At 42.0% G+C, this 24,912-nt stretch overlaps 2 protein-coding genes across 10 annotated transcripts in view; one reads left to right on the top strand and one right to left on the bottom strand.

Annotated features, from left to right (window-relative positions):
* The window catches only part of MINDY2 (MINDY lysine 48 deubiquitinase 2), a 33,434-nt gene extending 30,512 nt beyond the window's left edge, over positions 1–2,922 (bottom strand). For 3 of the 7 annotated variants that reach the window (XR_008468460.1, XR_008468459.1, XM_054214581.1), the window contains exon 1: positions 2,108–2,918. Coding sequence is in view for 4 of the 7 variants with exons in the window: in XM_054214581.1 (XP_054070556.1) it covers positions 2,108–2,749 (642 nt within the window). In the remaining 3 variants the exon portion in view is untranslated. Of the gene's footprint in view, positions 1–2,107 lie in introns of all 7 variants that reach the window. The other 4 variants (XR_008468461.1, XM_054214582.1, XM_054214584.1 and 1 more) reach the window with 4 other exon arrangements.
* A 320-nt stretch (positions 2,923–3,242) lies between these two features.
* ADAM10 (ADAM metallopeptidase domain 10) overlaps positions 3,243–24,912 on the top strand; it is a 52,663-nt gene continuing 30,993 nt past the window's right edge. Inside the window, exons 1-2 of one of the 3 annotated variants that reach the window (XM_054214580.1) lie at positions 3,243–3,341; positions 14,875–15,025. Coding sequence is in view for 1 of the 3 variants with exons in the window: in XM_054214578.1 (XP_054070553.1) it covers positions 4,799–4,853; positions 14,875–15,025 (206 nt within the window). In the remaining 2 variants the exon portion in view is untranslated. Of the gene's footprint in view, positions 3,342–4,566; positions 4,854–14,874; positions 15,026–24,912 lie in introns of those variants that run through there. The other 2 variants (XM_054214579.1, XM_054214578.1) reach the window with 2 other exon arrangements.

The following is a 24,912-nucleotide window of genomic DNA, read 5'->3' as shown; positions in this document are numbered from 1 at the left end:
CCTCAGCCTTGGTACATAGCTAGCTACTGTCAATGATGTACCAACGAGCTGCCAATAAGCTTGGCACTCCGAACAACGCCAACATGGTACCAGACTATAAACTGGGGAAAAGAAAGGTGAATTTGGAGAGCAACTAATTAAGAAAATGAATTACCAGAAGGGGCAATATACAAGCAACTAAGAGGAAAACCCTCCAGCATATGAATAATAAGTCATGTGATAGCAGTTTCACCAATTTAGCTGCCTGTCTGCAGCTCATGTAAATTCTGCTAAGGTTTTACATAAACAGACAGAATTATAGAAAACCCTTCCTGTAATCCTAGTGATAAGAAACAGTACGGCACTCCCAAGAGGTATTTTGATTTTCACCTATTTATAAAATCGGTATCACGTTAATTCTCATTAGTGTCATATTTCATCAAAGCAGAATGTCAGTTAAAATCCTGGATGGAGGACAGCAGAAGAAAGCAATCATATTTAAGGATACAAAGGAAGAATGCTAAGGAACAAGACCTCCAAAACCTTAAATGCAAACACTAAGAACAGTGCTGTCCCATTTATATGCTTTTATTAAATGAAAAGTTAAAAAGGAAAATCCTGTAACTAGTGATTTCTTTTAAAACACCACCACACAGAATGACAAGGAACAGTACGTTCTCCAAGGCCCTCCACTCACCCCTAGATGTTAGAGAGAGCATAGAAAGCAAGTGCTAAATACTGAAGTTGAAGACAACCTTCACACTCTCTTGAAGATCGCAGAACCTACAGAAGGCAACACCTTAAGTCACACACAACTTCCTTATACTGCTTTCACCAATGGGTAAACATCTACACCACTGTATCCACAGCTTTCCTCCTGATGTCTGAGCTATTCCACTCAGAAAAATGTACAGAAACTGTAACTCAAACAAAATCATTAATCTTCTGGAAAGTTACCTTCCTCTAAGCAAATTTCTTCTTACACTATTACTTCCATTTTGACCTTTTCCTATGTCACCTGTTACACCTGTGAACAACCTGCTATTCCTCCAACACCAAATTTCTTCCTCTTGGTAGTACAACAGAGAAACTATTCCCACAAAGCTTTCCTGTTCTACGTCTCCCTTCCATCAGCTCACCAATCTTTGGGGGTTGAATTGCCAGCATTTCTTGAGGAGTCCCCTCTTCTCCTTGTTTTGCAATGCACACTGCCTCACAGCTCTTCTCCAACAGATACTCTTTTCACATATAGATGTTAGTAGTCACAATATGCCTTACATTTTATCTCCTTAAACATTAAAAAGAATTACTTGAAGACTACAAGAAGTCTGTATCCATGATGGCTATTAGAACACAAGACTCATAGAATCATCTACGTTGGAAGGGACCTTTAAAATCACAGAGTCCAACCATCAACCTAACACTGCCAAAACCACCACTAAACCATATCCCTCAGCACTATGCCTGCACATCTTTTAAAGACTTCCAGAGATGGCGATTCTACCACTCCCCTGGCCAGCCCGTTCCAGTGCTTGATAGCCCTTTCCATGAAGAAATTTTTCCTAATATCCATCCTAATCCTCCCCTGGCACAACTTCAGGCCATTTCCTCTTGTCAACTTGAGAACTTTCAGGTCTCCAAGCTGTACTTGGTCACGACCTAATTTACTTATTAAATAGAATCTATGCTACATAACTGCACAAATGTATCCCTGTTACTCAGGCAGCTACTTGTACAAATCTGTATTTTGTACAATTCTGCCTACACTTCATTATGCAAAACTAACCTATTTTCCCAAAACACTGCCTGCGTTTCCAGTGCTATAAATAGCCACGTTTACTTACTAGAAACCTGCACGCATCTGCAGACCATACATTCCACAGTTTAGCGAAGCATCATCCCGATGTCGATTCCTATTTTAAGGCAAGTCTATATATGCCAGCAGCACCCAAGCAGCGTACTGGCAACGGACCGCAAGCCGTCAACTTATTTTCCGAGTTCCCTATGCAAGAAGCGAGCCTTAACGAGCACCACCTTCCAGCGGTGCCGGCCGGAGGGCCCGGGGAAGGCCCGGCCAGCCCCGCCGCCGCTCCCCGCCATGGCGGCGGCCCGCCGCACCCCGCCGTACCTTCCAAGCCAGGAGCAGCACGTTCATGATGGCCAGCAACGGGCAGGGCCCGTTCTCGTTCTGAGTGATGACCGGCGTGTTCTCCTCCTTCCAGCGGACCCACTTGATGTGATAGACCGACTGGCCCGGGAACCGCTCCTTGGAGGCGGAGAGGAGCTGGGAGCCCACCGTCGGCCGGTCCCCTTCGGGCTGCGGGGCCGGGCCCCCCACCGAGGCCGCCGCCGCCACCGCCTCCTCGGCGTCGCTGTTGAGCTCGGAGCTGCTGGGGCAGCAGGAGTGCAGGTTGGAGAAGGACTCCAGCGAGTCCAGGCTGCGGGACTCCTCCCCCGGGGGGCTGGGAGCCCCGCTGCTCCCGGAGCCGGCCCCCGCCGCGCCGCTCTCCGAGGCGGCCGCCGCTCCGGAGCTCTCCGCACCGCCCTCCGCGGCCCGGCAGGGAGACGCTGTCCGAGGGGCCGCGGCAGGAGCGGGGGCCGGCTGAGGGGAAGGGCTGCGCCGCCCGCCACCCTCCTCAGCCGCCGCGGGCCCGTCCCTGCAGCCGCCCTCGCCCGCCGCCGCCTCTTCCAGGAGGAGCTGGCTGGCGGCGCCCCCGCCGCCCCTCTTCAGCGAGCCCGGAGGCGGCGGGGGCTGCGCCAGGCTCTCCATGCCGGGCCCGCCGCCCAGCCCGGCTCCTTTGCTCTCTAGTGGCACCGCAACGGCTGATCCTTCGCCAACAGCGCCCGAGACGCCATAACAGCAGCGACGACTCCGCCCCGCCGGGGACGTGTGGGCGGGAGGGGAAAGCGGCCGCGGGTCACGGCGGGGCCCGGGGCGGGGGGGGGGCACTCCGAGGGCGGGGCCGGAGCCCGGGGAGGAACGGGGCGGAGGTCGGAACGGGTGAGGGGCGCGGGGTAAGGGTGTGGGGGGGAAGGCGGACCTTGGCGCCACCCGGAAGGGGCGGCTAGAGGCGGGGCAGGGCCGTACCCGCGTCCCGCCCCGGGGGAGCGGCGCTGGTACCGGGGGTCCACACCCCCCTCAACCCCCGTCCCGGTGCCCGGGGGGGGCAGAGCGGAGGGCCCCGCCCCGCCTGTTTGGCCGGCGGGGGCGGGGCGGCGCCTGCGCGGGAGGGGGGGGCGCCCCGCCCCCGCCGCGCGCTGCTTCGGCGCTGAGGGAACGCGCGGCGGCGGCGCTGCTCCGGCGGTCCGGAGGGTTTTCGGTGCTTTTTGATCAACATCTGCGTTACAAAAACCTGGCTGTGGTGAGTGCGACGGGAGAGTCGTGTTACTCAGGCCGCATCCTAACTGTTGGCCCTTAGGGAGGGCTCTGCACCCGCTGTGCCACCCGGCCAGTGCACCGTGCCAGGATAGTTGTTTTTACCTCAGTTCCGCAGAAGTGGGTGCCGGGCATTTAACAACTGCCCGGCGTTTATAACGATAACATACAGCTGATCAGTCAATATTGATTCATTCACCGCTCCTAAATATACATACGCATCTAAGCTCATGTTTAAAACATTCGCGGACGTTACCTGATTAGCACGCTCATTATCTACAAAGGGGCGTGTATGTTAGTATTGTAATTACCCAAGGTTCGTTTGGGATTCACTCCTGGCTCGAATTTGGTCCAGAAGTTAGATTTTTGCTATGTTACATCAAAGTAACTGCAAAAAAACACATAAGACACATAGTTTTCTTTCACATCCTACTCGAGGTTAGGTACATTCCTTGAAGCCTCAACCGTATCCCAACCAAAACTTCTTGATAAACTTTTAACTTTGTTCTTTAGACATTGTAACGACCCTGCTTCCTTCTCTCCCTATGGAAACCTTCAGCTTTTCATCACAAATTTTAAATACAGCTTGGGGACGATAATTTATCTTCTGCGCTCAGCAGCTCTCTTATCTGAGCTGTAGCTGCCACATCTGGCGGGCGCTCACTGCAATTTCGACATACACCCGTTTCCCCCGTCTGTAGCGGTCTTGCAGGGGGGAGGTTATTTGTGTTATGAAAGCGCTGTAGGAATGGAAAAGCACAAATAGGAGGAGGGAGTAGCAGTAAACTGAGAAACTTGTCACAAACTCTGACATAAAAACTAAACATCCGAGTTAGTACAGTTGAGTGTAAGGACGAGCGTCCTGACGAAGAAGAAATGAAAAGCTTTGTCTGAACGGCTCACGTTTTTATCTTCACCGGAGGGTTTTCCTTTGCGCTTGAATCGCGAAGGTCTTTGAAGGCGGGCTGAAAATGAAAAAGTCTCCGTTCAGCGGAGACAACGGGGCGCCCAGCGTCGAGACCTGCCCCGCTCTGCCGCCGAGAGGCTGCCATTACCCCGGCCCAAGCCGGGCAGGCCCCGCCCCTCCGGGCCCCCGCGGCGCCGCCGGGCGTTGGTGCCTGACTCTCTTCCGGCGGGGCGGAGCCGGGCGGGGCGTGACCCGCGGCCCAGCCCCGCCCCGCCGGTAGTGTCGCGCGTGCGGGCGGGGGCGTGCGGGCGGAGTAAGCGGCGGCGCGGGGAGCGGAGCGCTGCCGGGCGGGGGACGCCGCCGCTGGGGCTGGTCCGCCGATCCCAGCCGAGCCTGTAGGGCGGTACCGAGCGGTCCTCCAGTGAGCGGCGGGGGACAAAGCGGAGGGAGGCGCGGAGCTCGCCCCTCCCCATCCCGGCACCGACCGGGGCGGATGTGCTGTGGGTAGGCGGCGACGGGGCCTGGGCCCGGTGAAGATGGATCTGGCGGGGACGATAATCCTGCTGTGCTCCTGTGCGGCGGGCGCCGGAGGTGAGGAGCGGCCGGGCCCTGGCCTGCGGCCCTGCCTCGGGGCTGCCGGCCTCTCTCCTTTCCTCCCTATCTCTCCGCCGCGCCGTGGGGCTGGGCTGGGGGCGGCGGGCCCCTCTCTGTGGGGCGCCGCGTCTCAGCGCCCTGGCGGCAGGCCGCGGCTGGGCCGCCGGCCGAGGCTCTCCTTTCCGTCGCCCGCTCCCCGGGCATGGTCCGCACTGTCCTGCTCGGGCCCTCTCCCCCTGCCGCCCCGGGCCGGCCTGGCGCTCCCGCCCCTTTCCCGGGACTTTCCCCCGCCGCGGACCTTTTTTCCCCACAGTGCCCGGCTGCGCCGTCCCATGCCCGGCTCCGCTCTGCTTCTTCGGGGCTTTTCTCACAGCGGTCTCGGTAGCCGCTTCCCGGTTCCCGTCCTCCGCCGGGGCGCCGAGGCGGCGGCGAGCCCCCGAGCCTGCTTTTCCCCGCCGCCGCTTCCCGGAACCAGGAAGCGCGGGCAGGCGGAAAGTTCATCTTCAGGAAATAGAAGGCGAGCCCGGGATTTTCCCGGAGCGTGACCGCGGGTTCGGGGAGCGTCTCCCCTCTCGCCCAGGGCGGAGAAAAACACGGTTGTGTTTACGGGGGACGTGTGGCTGGGGCACATTTCCCGACATCAGCGGGGTTTCGGCGTTGGGAAACTGCTGGGGCAGTTTCTCGACCGCGTTCGTTGGTGTTTAAGTGGTCACGGCACGGTTATGGAAATAGTTTCAAATTTTTATGAGAGCAGACGCTGGAAAAGGTGGGCTTCTGGGAGTGTTTGTGGAGAAGGATGGGTGGAGAGGCGTTAAGGGCTGTCTTCCTCTGCTTCCTTTGGCACCTCTCCTAACAAAGAACCGAGCCCTGAATACTGGGCTTTGGCATGTTCTCAAAAAGTAACATCAAAGTCTGTGGAAAACTTCAGCAGGTTGTACTGGCGGCGAAGCCGCGAGGCAAAAAGCAGGCTGATTTGCGCGGTCAGAAGTCATCCCGTTATTTATGCAGTTAGGAGTGGTATACGCAGAAGGCTTTGCTGGTGACTTTCCCCTCATAAATTCTTGTAAGCCATCAAGACATTTCAGACTTAATTATTGGCATACTTTTCAAGGCCTCTTTGTTTTCTGAACTAAACAGTGCTGGCACAGAATTAATTCAAAGCGATTCATTAACCAGTTGTGAGGGTTGTTCCTACTGTTTAATTCTAGGCAGGCAACCATGCCTTAAAGTTAAAAAATCACAGTAAGCATGTAAAGTATAGTCCTCTGGATATATGGAAGCAAGCTCGTGAGGTGTATTTTATTTTAAAAATTAATGTTAATTTATTTCTTTGAGAGAAGAACGGGCTCCTTCAACATTCCTGGCACTAGGAAGCACACCTCACTGGCAGGTAGCAGAAGCCAGTATCTTTTGGTGTTTAGCAGTACAGATAAATCTTTAAAGAAAGTTTAATAATGCTGCATAGAAATCTAGAAATGGCGTCTGATACACATCTCTAGAATATCCTGTGAAACTTTTGGTAAAAGTCTCAACGTAATTGTGAAAGATTTATCATAACTCTGTGTTGAATTAAAATGACTTTTTAATATTAGAATTTCCTGTTTTAACTGCGTTCACATTTCTAGAGTTCCTTAAGTACTGTAAATGGTTTTATTTACAGAAAAATAGGGTTCTTCGTTTGCATGCTTTTCTTCTAGGCAGGCGTTAATATCTGTGTGAAAAAGGGCAAGTTCATGGTTCTTAAGGATGTTACTGTGAGAGCAGCGCAAATGGAAAACAACTGAAAAAAACCCCCAAAATTTCCCTGTGTTTCATTGGTGTACTGTGCACCTTGTGCTCATTAGTTTTACACAAATCTTGAAGCTGTTATACTTATCTGTAAAGTTGTCTAGTTTTAAACCATATAAGTATTAAATAGTAATAATTTTGAAAATTCCATTAATCTGTACTTTTTAAAAAAATGCTCTTCTGTGTGTTGAGTCTATGTTTGGAATATTTTACAGGATACCTGAGTTTGAACTCTTCTTTCAGAATTACATAAGGCTTTGTGCCTTACTCTATTGTAATAGTCTTTAGATACAAAGGTAGATAATAGATTAACAGAAGCAATTGTAACTTCAGTTCACGGTGAAGCGTGAATCACAAAATCAACTTAAAATATTAAGGGACAGCATAACTTAGGTGTAGTTTGTTTGAGGAGAAAGATTAGTGAAGTTTCTGTTTAATTTGAAAAATTTAATTTCTTTTGTAGCTTATATTATTCTTAAAATTAGGTAAAAGGAATGTAATCAAAAGCAATCACTAGCATTGCTGCACTAATGAAGTCTACTGCAATGTTTGTGCTATGCTGCTTTGTAACTATCTCTATGGTTTATGGCTAAATTTTCAGCAATTTGGTCTAATAGGCTCTGAAACACGTGCTTGATCAGATTTTGGTATTAGATCACTTTTAGGGCGCTCTCAGAAGTTTTTCTTCCTTTGCTACCACGGAGTAAATAAGACCACCATAAAGCAAGTGGTCCAGTAGGTCAGTTTGAGTACAGTTTCAATAGTGTGAGAAGAAAAAGCCATGCCATTTTTATTTTTTTTTAAGTAATTGGGGAAAGGTAGAATTTATCTCAAGTAGACACTGTATACTAGAAGGTAAGATATTTTTTTTTTAAAAGTTAATCTCAGCATTTTGCCCCAGTAGCCTTGGAATTTCTTGGCTTAAGGGATCTATTCACTGGCTGGTGCTGTTAATAATTTTGGCATGTATAAAGCTGTACTTAGGTTGTGCAATATTATTTGCAGCTTTTAGTAGCATGCTTTGTTGCATGTGATGAAGATACATGCAGGTATATTAAACAGTACTTAATTATCCATACATAATGATCTTTAAGGAATGGAAATAACTGATAGAACCTCTCCTTCTGCATGAGGGCCATTTAAAAAAAAGGGGGGGGGGGATAGAAAATATGTAAAAGACAACTAATGATACCTGCAAAAAGCTTGGATTTAACAAGTGTGATCATGCTCTGGCTAGGCTGATCAGATGCTGAACATCATAGCAAATCTATGGTAAACTGTTTTATTTCACTGGTACAACAGAGTCTTCTATATTCCTAGGACTTCCAAGTTATATCTTAGTGTCTTGTGCTGCTGGATATTGAACTGCCTATTTCCCAGTGAGCATGAGAGAAATTCTGTTTTTTTCTGGACACATGGGGGAGTTGTGGGAAGGCATTTATGAGCTATCGGCATCTGAGTGATTTAGTTTTCATCCTTGCTATAAATTGAGAAGAATACTAGCCTTCATTAACATGGCAGTCAGCTTCCAGCATTTATCTGGGGTTTAAAATAAAAAAAATTACAAATTTTCTGTGGCTGGATGAGATAGTGTCTGGTAAAGGCAGCTGTCAGGTGGTTGTTTCAGAAATGCCCATGGTAATTAAAAGTAAATGAAATCAGGTGTTTAGGTAGTAACTTCTAAATACCATTGCACAAAACCCTAAGATTGCAGTTTATTTTTGCTTTTAAAAGGATCTAAAGGTTCAGTTACGCAGTATGGCAGAGCCACTGTAATGAGTTATTGCTGTCTGGTGACCCTGCCCTGGCCATGCATGCATTCCCACCTCTCCTCTTTCACTGCCTCTTGTGTTTGACGGCATGAGGAACCAACTCAACCTGCTAATTTAAACAAAAGAAATTAATCATTTCCTGACAGACATGTGACTTCCGTTGGTTTATTGTGCAGACCTAAGCCCAGTGGGGAGGAAGAGCTGGGACTTGCAGGAGGTGGGGAAGAAGAGGGTAAAAAACCCCCAAGAAACAGACACCTGTGTACTGCTTACAGTGGTGGTGCTCTGCTGTGTAACTGTGCCCTAAATATGAGTTTTCAGTGAAGGGGAAATGATCCTGAGTTGATGTTTTGGTAGCACTTTTTTTTTTCACCAATAACTAACCTGACCAGAAGAGAAAGTATATTTTTCAGCTGGATCAGTTTTAGTGCCAGCACAAGGGAAGAATAGAAATGGAGTGGATGAAAAAGGGCAGCGGGACCTGCCCTTCTGCTGGCAGTTATGAAACTACAGCCTGAATAAAGCCTTCAGTGAAATTAAAGTTGGGAGGTATATGGTAGGATTACTGGCTTCCAATATACTTAAGCGCAGAAGTGCTAAATCTGAATGCTGGGTACACTCTTTAGTGTCTGACGTAAAGGGAGCATTTTTAAAGAGATATAAACTTTACATTGAAAACAGCTTGAAAAAGTACAACTTGCTTTGATTACCTTAATTTTAATTATGATAGTAATTATCTGAAAGATATTTATCATATACTGGCATTTCAAATCTGCAAATCAGCAATGACACTTGCAGTAAAGAGAGTTGCCTGGTAAGTTAGCCTGGCTGCTGAACAATTTCTGATAGTCTATCATGTTGTATTCTGTGCTTTTTTCCACTAACAAACTTGAGTTGTATTTGAACTTTTTGCCTTTGTCATGCAAGTCTTAATCTGAGTGGTTTGATATAAACTTCACTGTTTAGAGCTGTGCATGTTTGATTTATCCTCTTATGGGAAGTTAGATGTTGTCATCTTGTACCACAATATATATAAATTTAATAGATGTTTATGTTTACTTTGGTAAACTTTTTGGTACTGTTTATTACCAATCTTCTTTATGTGTGTGAAGCTAGCTTCTGTAAGGATTTCCTCCAAAATCTTCCCAGATGCTGAGGTTAATCTGACTGCTGTGTAGGTCTCCAGGCCCTCCTCCTTGAAGATGGGGATGAAATTTGTCTTCCAGCTGTCAGGCACCCCCTTCCATCACCATAGCCTTTCAGAAAGGCAGTAGAAAGCCTCAAAGTGGCATCAGCCAGCTCCCTCAGCATTCTTGGATGCATCCCATATGATCCCATGGACTTCTGTATATCCAATTGGCTTAAGTGTCCCCTGGCATGTTTTCCTCTGCTGTGGGTACTGTTTCATTTCCACAGACCGGGAAGGTTTTGTCTGTGGTGGGGGGGAAAGTCTTTGTAGTCTTCTCTGGGAAAATAACCTTGCTGAATGAACTGAACAGCAAATCTTTTAACATAGACCACCAAACAATTGTTATATGTAGCTGCTCAAGGTGCGCCAGGAGGCTTATAGCTACAATCCCGTGGGTGATATGTTTTTACTCTTTGCACCCTTTGGTTAGAAGGTAAGAATGTATGCCTCAGATTCCCTGCCTGGCTGGTGGGATTTGTGTCCGTTCAGAACAACTGTAGATACTTTCTTTACAGCTCCATGGGGATGCTGAAGAACTGTAGACACTCATACACAAAAATCTTTCACAGAGACTGTCACTCACCTAAATGCTCTGTGTTTAGGCGACTAGTTCTGCCTAAAATCCTTCCTTGTATTTAGTTCTAAGCCCATGAGAATAAAGCTTCATTCCTGGAGGGTTTTTGTCATAGGAAATGCCACATCTGGTTTAGGAAGTCTTCAGAAGACTATCCTGTCAGGTTGAAAAGCCATCCCTTTGTCACTCTCAGGTATCTCTATCCTGTAGGGCTTCTGTCCACTTGCTTAGCATTTAGGTGAAGTATAACATCGGCTTACTCCAGTAGGTTGCCTGGAAAGGCATCATGCTGTCTTTGATATTTGGTTGATGGCAACATGATACAGGAAATTTGTTGAGCAGCTCCCTTAAACTATATTTAGATGTTCATGGTTCAGTGTTCCTTACTGTAGACTTCCTGATTGTATCCTTATTTGAAAAGATATTTCTTGCAGTCTCTATTAAAAAAAAAATACTAGTTTTTCAATGACAACAAAATAATGAAAGTAGTTTATCACAGAGGTTGAGATCTGTGTGTGTGCTATTGTAACAATTTCTTGGGGTGCACTACTCCCAGATCCTGTGATAGACTTCTTCATTTTTGCTTAGAATCTTCTAATTACAAAAGCTGGAGATAGCAGTAGTACCTGCCTTGTGCACCTCAGTGAAGTTGTCTTTCCAGTTTAACGAACTTTTGTCATGGGATCCAGTAAATTCTTTTGTTAGCGAGGTTGAGTTACTTACTAAGCTACCTTTGTGAAGAAGATAATAACTTTTGATACGTAACTGGTTTTATTAGAAGGAGATTGCGTATCAGTTGCAGACTTTGAACCTTATAGCAATGTTAAAGTTATACATGCTTCTGGACATGAAAGTAAATGTTCATTTTGAAGCCTTGATTTCAACCCTGTCTGAAGTCCCTTTCTAGAAAAGCTATGAAATAGCGTGTACTCCAGGTGACAGGCAGCTGCTTTGGTTTGGCAAGAGGAGAGCAGCAAGAGTGTTTGTGTTAAGTGCTCACTATGAGAGTACTTAAAGCATAAGGAGTTTTTTAAGTTTTGCACAAAGGGAAGAGAAATAGCATTGTTTTCCTGTGTGACAACAGAAAGTGTATACATTTTGGTTAAGAAAAAGGGGTTTTGCTTAAAACCCTCTGTGCTTTTGCTTAGCAGAGGCTTTTTAATGTTACCAGCCTTTTGCTGTCTTGTTACAGTAGTTAGCACTTAAAAACTATTCTTTGTGACTCAGTTGAGTGCAGTTTCTCAGCTTTCCACGTGGTCGTGAGACCTGGATCAGATGCAAAGTCAGTAAGTTGTCATGCTTTAAAACTTTTTTTCTTTTAGGTGCCTGAAGCTGTTGAAAGAGTACCTTGCAATACTGAGGGAATAAAAAAAGGCCTACAACAGTTTAAGGAATGCAGTATTAGAAACCCCCTACCACAGAGAAGCTGAAGATAATTTGGCTTGTTAAATAGCCTTGGGATTATGGAGCGCAGAAGTTTACATGTTCTGCAGCGTACTAACTCCTTAGTTTTGATAAAGTTTTAAAGTGAGTTAGTAGTATCATATTCTAGATTTAGGTTCATTTTAAAATTAAAACTTTAGCTCACTTTTAGCTTTGATCATTCAATTTTGAAGCCTGTTTTATTTAATGTTGACCCCTCTGGGCATATCATATACTAGGAATTGGAAAACATGTACCTGTAGTCAGGCTAATGTATATTGTGCATCATTTTGATATAACAGGTGGACTGGAGCTAATCTTGTTTGGTTTATAGAGGTTCTTGGGCCATAGGATGTGTTTCTGCTTAATTTTGTGGGATTATGTTGGAAGTGATTAAAGAGACATCAGACAGGGAGAATGTCCTTCATCCTCAAAATTCACCATGCTTGTTGCTGAAACTTTGGGTTCGTCCTTGTCTTATTTGGATTAGAATTCATGTAGACTTGCTTAAATCGCATGTTTAAGACACCCTTCTGGCTTCTGGAAAGCTGGATGAGACTGGACTTGTATTTTGAAACTGAGTGAGAGGAAAACAAAAGTGAAATTTAGTTATTGGACTGTGTTTGCCATCAATGAGGAGGAGTCAACACTTGCAGAAGCCTACAGTACTGTGAGGAAATGCATCTTATCTGCATATATATCATTACTTGAATTTTAAAAAGATGTGGCAGTATCATCTTGTGCACATTGCTTCTAAATGCAAGCAGTGCATTTGGAAGTATTAATTTACTGGGTCATCTTTTGTGTTGCTCATTGAGCGTATTGGTGATCAGATGTTTTGATCCCTTGAAAGGAAACAGAGGTACTGAGAAATTGGTATTAATTTAAAGAAGCCCTCATGACAATTAATACGGTGAAAGGAAAATTTGTATTTTTGCTTATAAAATTGTATTCTTAGTACAATAACAGATTCTTTTAATTGTGAAAATGTTACACGACTGAGGCAAAACTTTAGGTTACGCTTGTCTCATTGGGCCTCCCCAGACATTGTCAGTACATATATCTGTAGAAAAACATTGCATGAAATCTCTGAGAATTCTCACATTTTAGGTTGGTCTGAGGTTAAACTGATTATGAGATATCCTGCTTTTTCTTGCAGAATTAAGAATTCTGGAGAAACTTGGGAGATTTGACTTTCTATTTGATCTTTCAAATGCTGCATTTTGATATTTATTCCATGAAAAAAAAAAGATGATAGTCCAAGTCAGGTTCTTGAAAAATCAAGCATAAACTGAAAAATTTGTCCCTTAAGGAGGAGGTTGAGGAAGGAGGGCTTTGAAGCTAGGTGGAGGAGCCATGAACAATGGGGCAAACACTTGCATACACACAATTCAAGAACAACATACAGTGAAAAAAGTAACAAAACAGAAAATGAAAAGGGGGGAAAAAAAAATTATATGTCCTTGAAGCAGAAACTGGTGCATAATGTTATGCCACTGATTGTGGTTGCCCAACCTTCAGAATGCTGTAGTAAGTACTATGAAATAAATGCAGTTCCTATGATACGGAGACAAATCTTACATTCTTCATGAGGATATGTTTGAAGGTTACCAGTTCAACTTGGAACTGGAAAACCAGCAGCTTGAATGTTCTGTATTTTAGTTTCATGTTCTTAGCGTAGATAATATTGTGTTTGTATACCACAGCTTTCAATAGACAATTCAGGTTTTAAGTTAGGCCTGTCTCTTCATAAATGACGTGGTTGACAGTTGAATGTCTGTGTCCTTTTTGTGAAAGATGATGTGTTACTACTTGTAAAAATTATGGTGATCCATTTACTGCACTCAGTTTGTCTTTGTGTCGTCACATTGCATGTCAGTGAACTAAAAAGTTAGGGATGACTTTTTTCAATAAAGAACACATAGTTCATCAAAACACCTTCCAAAGTTTTGGAATATGCTTTATTAAAGGGGTGATGGAGGGAAAAACTTGTGTGGAAATTTTTACTGAACATTGACAATGCTGAAACATTCCTTCTACAAATACATTTGGCAATATATTGCTGTCACAGGATGCTTAAAAGAAAACTTGCCTTTTTGCATAGTGACACCGTAAGAGACGGTGCTTACCTTTGAGTGATTTGATACGCAAGGTAGTTTCTGTAATGAATACTTGAGTTGTTCTTCAGAAACAGTTGCTTCTATGGAGTTACAAGAGAAAAGAATTGATTGTATGTTTGTTGCGTAAAGTGTATAGAAGAATACTGCAGGGCTTTGTTTCAGACAGGGCGAATGTTTTCATGCTAACTACTGATAAAAGTTATGTATCAAAACATGCAATTATCCCTCAGCCCTGACATGTTACGCATCACTTAATATCTTTAATTCTTTGCTGGCTTTAATGTTTAGTACATCAAGAAACATGTTATAATTTGCGTCATATATAATCTGGCTTTGAAACCAGAACCACTGAAACAATGTCACTCTTGACTGTAGATCTAGATATAGATATCTAAATTAATGCCTCATGATTGGATATTTTATACAGAACCTGTTTAAAAATCATTTTTCACTGTGTATTTAAAATATACTGTGTGCACTACCTTCATTGCCACACAGTGGTTTGCTCCACAAGTTGTGTTGTATTTTGTTTCTTTCTATTTCTCCATGTTATTTTCTACTGTTGAAGCTTCTGTCTGTCTTGGTCTCTGATCCCAGTTACTGAATCACTTCATCTTAATAATTCCTTCCACGACATCTGTGTTTATTTTTGGCAGGTAGATGAAATACTTTTCATGCATAGTGTTTCATATCGAAGTGTGGTAAGACTTGTGAAGAGTATCAGTGTTGAATGTGCAGAGGCAGGGGATTTAATTTTTCTGGATATTTGGCATGTGAAGCTGGAAGTATAATTCTTCTAGAGAACCAGAAGAAAGATGGTTGCACTTTTTGTGTTTGGATCAGGAGTGCATTTCTCTCAGGCACTTCTGTCTACAATAATGTAGTTCTGGAGTAAATGAACTATACTTGTTTTGATTGATATTAAAGTGGAAGATGCCTTCCAGGGTCCACCCAGTGCACTCTGACTCAGTCTGTGGGACCAGAGTAGAATGAATCTGAAGTGTGCAAGGGGAAAAAAAAAGAAAGCTAAAATAAATATAATGTAGAAGTTGGGTCCTTATCACCAACTGTTTTGCACCACAGATCTGCCATACCTGGTTGTAACCTTAATGATTTCTCAAACATGCTAAACCTTACTTTTTTCTCTTTTCAGGCCAGTATGGAAATCCTCTAAATAAGTACATTAGGCATTATGAAGGATTGTCTTACGATGTGGATTTGTTACACCAAAAACACCAGCGTGCCAAAAGAGCAGTATCACATGAAGATCAGTTCTTGCGCCTAGATTTTCATGCTCATGGAAGGTTAGTGATATTTTTAAAGGTATTTGTTCTAAATATTTTATTCATGTATGCATTTCAATTATAGTGAAATGTAAATGGCGAAATACAGTCATCAAACTAGTGTTAGCTAGAATACACTCAAATGCAGTGCTTACAGTTTCTGTGAAGTATTTCTCTGATGTCCAGTTTAAGTGTGAAATTGTTGCTTGTAAGCGCTGGTGCAAACTTCTGGTGGTAACTATTAATGCACTTTGAAGCTTAAACAATGGAATCATATTCGGAACAGAATGGTAGTTGATTCTGATTTTATAATGCAGATTTGGCATGTTTTTTTACAAAAATTATGCCAAACTGGCTAGGAGATTTAATTGAGAAAAAGTAAAATTTCAAGTTGCATTTGAAACTACAAAATCAGCCAAAAAAGTGTTCTGTTTCACGTGTAATGGTGTCATCTGTTTTCTGTGCTGTTGTGTAATTTAGCAATTGTTTGACTTGAGGAAAACATAATTGCTGTTACAAGACTTGCTGTGCCTTGCATTTGACATATGATTGTAAGATCCAGTACAGAAGTTAGATATTCAGTGTGAGCAACTGAAGTATAATTTGTAGGTTTCACTTAAGAAGATCTCTTTGTATTTAAGAATTGCCTGCTTTTTGTGTAACAGAGGAGAAACAGGAAGAAAGTTAAAATACTTGTGTCTGTATCTTTGTTTCTTTGACTCCCTGCTCTGCAGCACCACTGCATATATTTTAGGAACACGTAACGCGCATGGTTTTCTAACTATTTCAGTTACACTTTAAGTAATTAGAACTTGATAAGTAATTGCTAGCCATTTGTAGAAACATGGGAAGTTTGACAGAGCAAAGGTAAAACCAGGTCTTCTCAATCTGTGTTTGGAATAGGAATAATGTTTTATGAGTGCGTGTTCTGCTTCTGTGCCAGCTTGTAATTTCAGGGAATGAAGTGTTGCTACTGGAGGTGTGTGGTGTAATGACTGAATTTCAGTGTGTGCACCCAAAAGGTTAGCATTAGGGTTGTGTTTGTAACTGCTGTAGAACTGCAATCCAAATTGTGAATTTGAAGTCCTATCCTTAAAACCACATTTTTTGGGTGTGATTTTTAGTCCAGGGAGTTCTATTAATTAAAGAAGAGTGTCGTTGCTGCTGCCTCTGCTGTAGCTTCACAGGCAATCTCTAGTCTTTGCTATTAAGTTGTTCTAATAAACAAGACTGCAGAGTAGAATGTTTCAGGGGCTCCTTATGTTGTAAATCTCTCCACTTTGAAATTAAATCTCCAGCAAGGTTGCAAGACAGTGAAGTTTAGTTTCAATCTAATGCTGCCACTCTGGAGCTGCAGGCTGATGGCTAATTTAGGCTTAGCAAAGCCTTTACTGGTGCAGAGAGGATCTGGCCTTGAGTGCATTCCCAGCATCATCCCTGTGCTGGGCAATACTTGTCTTCAAACCATGCAAGGAATAGGATCTGGGAACCGATCCAGCTGAAAATTATTTGGCAGCAAGAATAATCAGTATGATTTGAAGGGGTGAGGGAAGGAGGATGGGGCCATTCTTTCTAGGAGCAGTCCACACCTCAGTCCACTTAAGCAGGTTCATCTTGTCCTTGGGAAAGATCCCATAATACTCTTCTGTAAAATAGAGCTCTTAGCTTAGCCTGTGCGTTCTATCCGTGTTAATAAGGTGGGCTGGAAATTCTTCTCATGGAAAAATGTTAACCCTACCTACAACAATGTCTGAAAAAGATTTCCTCTCTAGCTTCATGGATCTTAGTCACACCAGACCTTAGACAAACAGGTTTATAATGATTTTGATAACAGCTGCTATTACTCATGAAGGAGAGTGTTGGTGTTTATATGTGGAATTGATTCTAAATCCCTATGCTCTGAGGCACAAATCCATCATTAACTGAGGAGGCTGAATGGAGACTTACTAGAAGGTCAAACCAGTCCATAATTTAGGATTTTGGTAGTTTCCTGTGACACATCTAATGCTTCCTGCTGAAGAGGGTGTAGTTGTCGGGCTATAAATGTAGTTCACAAATTCCTGTGAAGCGGTCTGAGAGTGTTCTTACAAAATAATTAATTTTTCTTTAAATATGAATTAGGAAGGATCAAGTGAATTGTGTTTTACTTCATACAGTCTGTTTAGTAGCTTTGAAGGTGTGCAGCAATTTGAAAAGCTGTATAAATAGGATTTCCTTTTTGCAGTTGCAGCTAGTTTATTGTGAATAACTGCAAGTGATGTATGTCATCACTCACAATGACAACATTGAAACCTTTCCATCAAATATTCTGATTACTTTGTGCTAAGGTAGGAAATAAAGTTTTTAGTTTTAGCGCGTGGACTCTTAAAGTCCTGTTTTAGTTAAATACAGGTGATGAAACTTAAAGGCATTCAGTCAATGTGTGGTTTGAGATGCTGAAAATTGAAAGCTGATTTTTTGAATGGCCCTATACCAAATGGTTATAAGGCTTTGTCCAGGTGTAGTGGTTTATTGGCACACAGCTGTCCAACTCGTGTCTCCTCAACTTAATAAAAAATACTAAACAGCAGCTACTTATGAGTACTGAAATGATAATTTTCTGTTTTGAGTTGGCTTCTGATGAAATGGCTGTCTTCTGTAGCCAGGAAACAATGGAAAAGCTGTCCTAATATTTACTGCTGTTCCCTGCTGGAAACAGCACGGGAAGCTAGCTGGATCACAGCAGTTTTTGTGCTGTATCTCTGGTACCAGTTTGAACTTTATAAACTTAATCTTTCCGTTTGTGCCAGAGGAAACACCTGTTGATCACAGGGAATGTGAATGAGATGGGAAAGTGATTTGTCCGGTTATTTTTCAGCCAGATTAATTCATTGTTCAATTCAGTATATAAGCAAACTTGCTGTAAGATGAAAAGGTGCAGAAATAAGCAGAAGTAGTGATCAGGAAGACGCAATGCTACCCTTTGCAGTGGCAGCGCTGACACATGCCAGATTAGCATTCATCAAACTTACAGTTTCATTGTCCAGAAGACAGCTGGCTGCTACACGTATTTTATGATTGTGTAAGTAGCATCTGTTCTTTTCAGTAGCTGTTTGTATTTAAGAACTGTATTTCGTAGTACCCTTTTGTTGAAAAAGGAAAAAATTTTTAAAAAATTTAAATATTATATATTTATACCGAGTTAAAGTGACCATTTAACCATGGGCTAATAACAGTTTAATAATGAAATAGATACTGCAATGATGGAATTAAGCCCCAAGCTACTTTTTTTTCACACCAGACTCAATAATTCTACAAATGGGTGGATAACATGCCACCATTGAGAAACCTGCCTTATTTAACCTTCATCTGAAAGTTCAATGCTACACAGTATACTGTTAAAACCAGAAATTTTTCAAAACTTTTGTTGTTGGGTAATCTAAAATATGACTTGTTATGGCAGATGTAGTGAACTCAACCAGACCAGCCACTATTCAATGCTGAAACACTAGCTTAATAGGGCAGTTAAAATTGCTGAAACTAAGTGATAGATACCTATTAATTCTTTTGAATCATAAACCGTGTAGTTTAGATGAGTTGAAATTATTGCTTCACCAGTGGTGCAAATTGTGCTTGTTTCTAAAATGCTTCAAGTTGGAAGGAATGTGAAGTTTTAAAACAATCCTGGTTACGTATCATAGCTCTTCCACCTGCCAGTTTATATTGAGTGTTTTAGTGTGAGTTAATTTAAGGTGCCCTTTGAGTCCAGGGAAGGTTCGTACAAAGATAATGAAATGCACGGTGTTAATATTAACCAAGTTCCTGGTATAAAGTAGCTTTTGAACCCACTCCACAAACCCCATTCCCACCCCACCCCCACCCCCCCCCCAAAAGAAAAAAGGCAAACCCAAAAAATGCCCCAAAATACATGGAGTGATTCACAGAAGAGCAATGCCTTTGGCACCAGCTTGAGATACAGTGAAGGAATTTAGTATGGCATAACTTTCTTTTCCATGTCAAGGTAATGTCGGTAGTTTTGAAAATGAAGTTGGGACATCACTAAAACTGACACTATTTTATACCCAGTTGTGGCTTAGTCACAAAATGTGTACACGCACTGGTTCGCTTATTGAACACAGCCCTTTCCATGCAGAGAGGCTGGAAAGTTGCTTACTTCACTTTTTCAGTATAAACATTTGCAATATATTAATTGTAGAACATCTTAAACTGAATTCCTCTCAACTGTGGAATGCCAGAAATATACTGGGTACTTCATTTATAGTGATTTCATTTTGAGGACAGAGCTTGAAAAACTTGCCTGACATCTGATGTTCTCTGAACTATACCTTTTTACCCAGTGGCAAAACTGTGAATTCCTGAGACCCTGATGCATTCAGAAGAATAAAGGAACTTCATGTATGTAGTGTTTAACTCTACTGTCAGTCAACTTTTTACTGTATGCATTCTTAATAACTTATGCTTTCTAATTTTATCTTAATTTGTCCTGTTAATCACCTGTCCGCACCCACTTCCACTCTTTCTCCAGGATTAGTTGATGACTCTCGCTTGGGAAAGTTGCCTATGCAACTTGAGCGAACAGTTGAGTTTTCAAGTGGTACTTGAACATACGATAACACCTGCTTATTACTGAATTAAAGATACATTGAGAACTCTTCGAGATGTTTTGCAATTTAGTTACCGTTTTCCTTCAACTTTTACCTAAAATCTTATTTTAAAAAAAAATACTCTAAGTTGTTAAGTTCAGAGATGTTTGTTGGAATATATGGTCTATACAGTAGGAAAACTGTTACTGGAAATGCTTGCAACACCACTTCTGTGTAAGCCATACAAATAAAAAGACCTTTCATATTATGCTTATGAATATTAAAGCATTCACTTGTGGAATATTGTTAGGTTATTGTATAAAACCTGAGATAGTTTAAAAATACGGGCTTCTCCATGTTTTAATTTGGACTTATAAGTCACGACTGCGAAGTCTAGATTCTTTTAGTCCAGCATATCCAAATCTTAAAAGCTAGCTCAATATGGGGTTAAAATCATATAAATATTAGGTGACTATGTTGATGCAACTGGAATAACCTGTTCTTCAGCCTCTACCACCTTATACAGTTCATATGGACTCAAAAGTACTTTCTTCTACTGGGCTTCAAAGTGTAATGGACTATCATACAGCATTTTCAGATCAGTCTGCATAAACGCTCCACAGGTTTACATTATGAGAGTCAGAAACTTGAATACCTTCTAAGTAATGGTGAAACACAAGCTTTGCTTCCACTGCATTAAAAAATCAATGATACTGGTCGTAGTGATGCTTGGTGACCATTAGGCATTTTCATTCTCTTGTTTTCTTATTCACCAGAATGTTCTTGCCTACTGTTCTGTGTCGCTACAAGGACATACCCCTATGTATCCATAGCATGCGTCCAGCTCTGCTCTGCAACTTTAGAACTACAACAATAGGTGGTTTTTGGAGGGGAGGGAATTTAGAAAAATCTTCTTATCGTATCCTTCTTGGGTTTGTATGGGGAGGGAAGGAGAGAAAAGAATTTTTGTCTTCACAGCTCTATGTAAAAAGGCTAATAGTATGCATGTGCCTAATGTGGCAAGTCCAGTGCGTGCCAAGATTTGGTCATTATTACTTGAAATAACTTGACAGGTAAAGTGCCTGTCAGTGCTTTCAGAAGTGGCAGAGGGTGCCTGGCGTCAGGGAGGTTCTGTAAGGCAAGTGTCCGCTTGAGGCTGTTTTGCCTTGTCATGTCAAAATGCTGAGAGTAGCATTTAATCAATAAGCAGCTGGAAAAAACTGCATCAGTCTCACTACTGCAACTAGTAGGGTACTGCATGTTACTGCATGTAACCTTTTTTTCCCTGAAGTTAATGAGCAAATTTTCTACAATTACTTTATTATTAAGAAAACGCTGTGTAAAGCATTAGATGTTGCAGAGTGACCATGCTATTCAGCTGCTAGGTAAAAATGCTTTAACTGTCTGTCATCCAGTTTGAAATAAAGTTCAATAAATGATTGTTTCTTAAGTACTCTACTACCTTTTAAAATGTTTTGCACCGACCAGAGGAACTTTTATAACAATGAGAGCTTGAATATTGTGAAATTGTATGGCTTTGGGTCTTAATCTGTCCTCACTGCACCATTTGGCAAAGCACATTTGTGAAGCAGTGTTTGCTGATTGGCTTTAATATTGATTTTCTGTGCGGGTATCTTTTTCATAATTATTTTGAACAGCTCTCAGTTGTACATTGGTTGAGCTTTCTGGTACAGTCGTGAATGGCAGGAATGAACCACAAAATTTCAGAATTCTTAATTAAGTATGAGGGCTTTTTTATTCTTGATTCTACAGTAATATGTAATTCTTTGTATTGCCTTCATTATTCAGAGCTGCTCAATTTTTGTTTTTAAATGAGAGAGTTGTTGACTGTATTTGAGTAGGTTATGAAAACGAAGGAAGCTACCAGCACAGAAATCATATTCGATATGTTGAATTTCAAAGGTGACATTCTAAGCATGCTGCCGTGCTGTCTGAGATGGACAAGAGTAACTGAGCTAGTTACACTTGGAGTAAAGAGGACTTCATATTGTCACCTGTTTTTTGTTAAATACTAGATGTTCTTTTTATCACATTTAATTTATTTTTAAGTACTTTTATAGTTGTGTGTACAACATAGTGCTCAATTAATGAAATGGCTGTCTTCTACGTTCTGTGACTCTGTCAGAACATAAAGTAGATTCACTGTTACTGGACTAACCTGAAAATTTATTTTGTGTGTGTTTCAGTTCCATGTGCACTTAAACACTCTCTTAAACAGACTAACTTCTTAAATAGATGGCTTTAGTGGTCATCAAATGGGACTGACTGGTTGGCTTTTGAGAGACGTACGTGAATTATTTCCATGAATTTTACTAAGTGAGTTTTCTGCAAGGTTTGCTTACTATAACTCATTTTAGGCTGTCCTGAGTTTAAAAAGAAAAAAGTAAAAACCTCTTTAGTTCTTACTGTAGTCTTTTCAGCTTTTTTCAGTGCTCTGTGACCATTCTTCAGTCATCCCCTGTCTATTGCACCTTTTAAGTTACATACCTTGACAAAAACTTGCCAGGCAAGAGACCCATGAATTTGGTCTTACTTTTCCACACCTGTTTTGTGTTTAAAAAAAACACCCCCAAACAAACAAACAAAAAAGCCACCCTATGTTGGTGCTTGTAGGTAAAGCAATTTTATCTTGCAGAGAATTGGGAAGCAGGGACCTGAGTTCTTTCTCATTTTTTAAATGAAATTAATCTAAAAAATATTTTAGAGGCTGGATCTGTGGCTTAACTGTCTTGCATTTTATGGGTTTAAACACAGTGAGCTGGAATATGTGTAGCCCTCAGGAAAAAAGTCATTTAGTGTTTCACTCAGGTTTGTCTAGGAAACGCCTGCTACAGTGGCATTGGACTGGTGAGACACTGCAGTTGAGGCAGAGGATTTCCCAGCTGTACTGCTAAAACTGGTATTAATGCCTTAGAACTTTGCTCCTTGGCCAACATGCTTCAGTAGACATAGCCATGTTCTTAAAATGAAAAGCAGTAGACTTAATAAGCTATGTGCTTTGTATACGAACATATGATCAGCTAGCAGATTTCTTTCTATGTCTTTGTTTCACTAAGAAAACTTCTTTCTAAACTAGTTTCTTAGTTTGAATTAATGTAGTAACTTCGCCTCGTGATTTTATTCTAGTACATCTTTGCCTGTTTTCTTTTTTGAGCTCATGTTTTTGAATTATGTTAGAACATGGCACTGCATATAAATATTCAACTTTATGTAAATAAAAATGGGATGGTTATTTTGGATAAACAAGAAACGAAGTGACAGAATCTGCACTTAACTTTCCAAAGAAGTTTTACTGAAAGGAAAAAAGAATCAACCCTGGATAAAGACTATTCTGCTTTTAAAATCTGTACACCATACTCTTCAGGACAGAGAGATACGTGGCTGACTTTCTTAGAGTGTAAATTAGCCAGCATGTAGTTACTTGTAATCCTACTTGGATGGTTTCTGTGGTCTGAGCTAGCTTACGTGTTTGCATCTATGTATATCAAGAATAACTGGTGGCAGATTGTTTAGGATGGAGGCTGCATCCTCGGTTGTGTTCTTTTAGAATAACAAGCTTAGCAAGTCTGACTTCTTAAGGTCAGGAAAGAAATCTCTGAACAATCGCCAAGTGCCACCCTGGAAAACAAACATAAGCTGCAGGCTTTCTAGCTGGGATTGCTGAGCCTTGCAATGCACTAGAGATTGTTTTTTAGATGAATACTTATTAGAGGATGATACTCTCTATCTGCATCTAGGTGCATAATAGAAAGAATGATAAACCTGCAGACCCTATCATATGCTTTTTCAAAGATGTGTTTTCTTTAGTGTCAGTAGCCAGACCATGGGAATTGTCAGTCAAATGATGATGGAATATGTTGTGTGGGTTTAATAGTAAGTGAAAACAGTGTAAAAAAAAATTAATGATGTCCATAAGTGTGATGGTTCTGTAGACTTAGCTTGTGAGTAGTTTAAACCCACCATTAAGTTGTTAAGCTGTCTTCTATTTAATGTAGGTCAGGGTTAGAATGAGTCTGACACTGGGAACCAAGTTTCGGTTTTGGGGTACCTCACGTGGAAGCAGTTAGAAAGAAGGGCTCAAATTATTCTCCTCTCCCATTTTTCAGAGAAGAGAGTCTTTGACTTCTTAAATGAGAAAAGTAAAGATAAAAGACTTGTACCTCAAGCAGAGTAGTATCTTCTAGATCCTGACTTGTGAGGAGGCTCATGGAGGCACAGCTGCGAAGATTTTTCTGGTTCCTACTGAGAAGAAAAGAAGGTGAACCTAAACAGGCTCTCCTTGTACTGGAGTTCCATACTAGTGCCAACCTATCGCCTTCTGTTCCCTTTCCCCAGACACTTTTCCCAGCTGTGGAGTAACTCCTTCATCTCCTCTTTTCCTTTTTTATCACAGAATCTTAGTGGTTGGAAGGGACCTTTGAGATCACCGAGTCCAACCACAAAAAAAAAAAAAAGTAACAATCTCCTCTGGTCACGGAGTGATTGTGCCTGCTCAGCCTGCCATAGGTTGCAGGAATTTTACTGAGGAAAGGTAGGAAAGGGAAAGCACCAAGTGCCTGTTTGGGTACCACTGATAATAAATCTTTCTGCCAGCTTTGGAAAAGTCTGTGGACTCGCTAACAGTGTCCCAATATATTGGACATTCTATCATGGAAAAATCACTTATCTTAGAAGGTACCTCATACTAAAAAGAAATGTAATGATAAGTTAAGCATTAGCTCTTACATGTACACCTTTATGTTGATTTTACCAAGCGCTGTCAGTGTGTACACACAGCTTCTTTTTTTTTTTTTAAAGTGCTTGCTCTGTGACTACGGTGTAGGATTGACATAACTCAAGGCCATGGGAAAGTACTGGGATTTAGCGAAGTGTGGTGCTCTCAACTGGTTGGGTTTTTTCCCTTTAATTATCACTGAGTTGCTATGTTACATACTTGCAAATCTGACAGTCTCCCTGAGTTAAGCTAAAGTGAAATAAAAATGTACCTCTTGATAGTCTTAAGGGTACTGCCATTAATGAATAAGATGTAGTTTATTACCAAAGCATATGAACACTTTTGCCAAAAATTCTGCCCTCAACCAAATGAGCAACTATATGGTAACCAAGTAATGGCCTGTTACCATATTGGTTTTCAGCTACGTGTAAGACAGAAGCAGTACCAAATAAGCAAGGTCAAAACTTGGTCTTAATTGATTTAACTCTATTCTAGAGACCACTACTGCTGGGAAATGTCTTATGCAAGGTAGTAAGCTTGTAAATAAAAGCAGCATTATTTTTCGGGAAAGAGTCAATCTTTTGCCTGGT

This window comes from Rissa tridactyla, chromosome 9, assembly GCF_028500815.1.
Source record: "Rissa tridactyla isolate bRisTri1 chromosome 9, bRisTri1.patW.cur.20221130, whole genome shotgun sequence".
NCBI lineage: Eukaryota > Metazoa > Chordata > Aves > Charadriiformes > Laridae > Rissa > Rissa tridactyla.
This window is presented reverse-complemented; position numbering and strand designations above follow the sequence as displayed.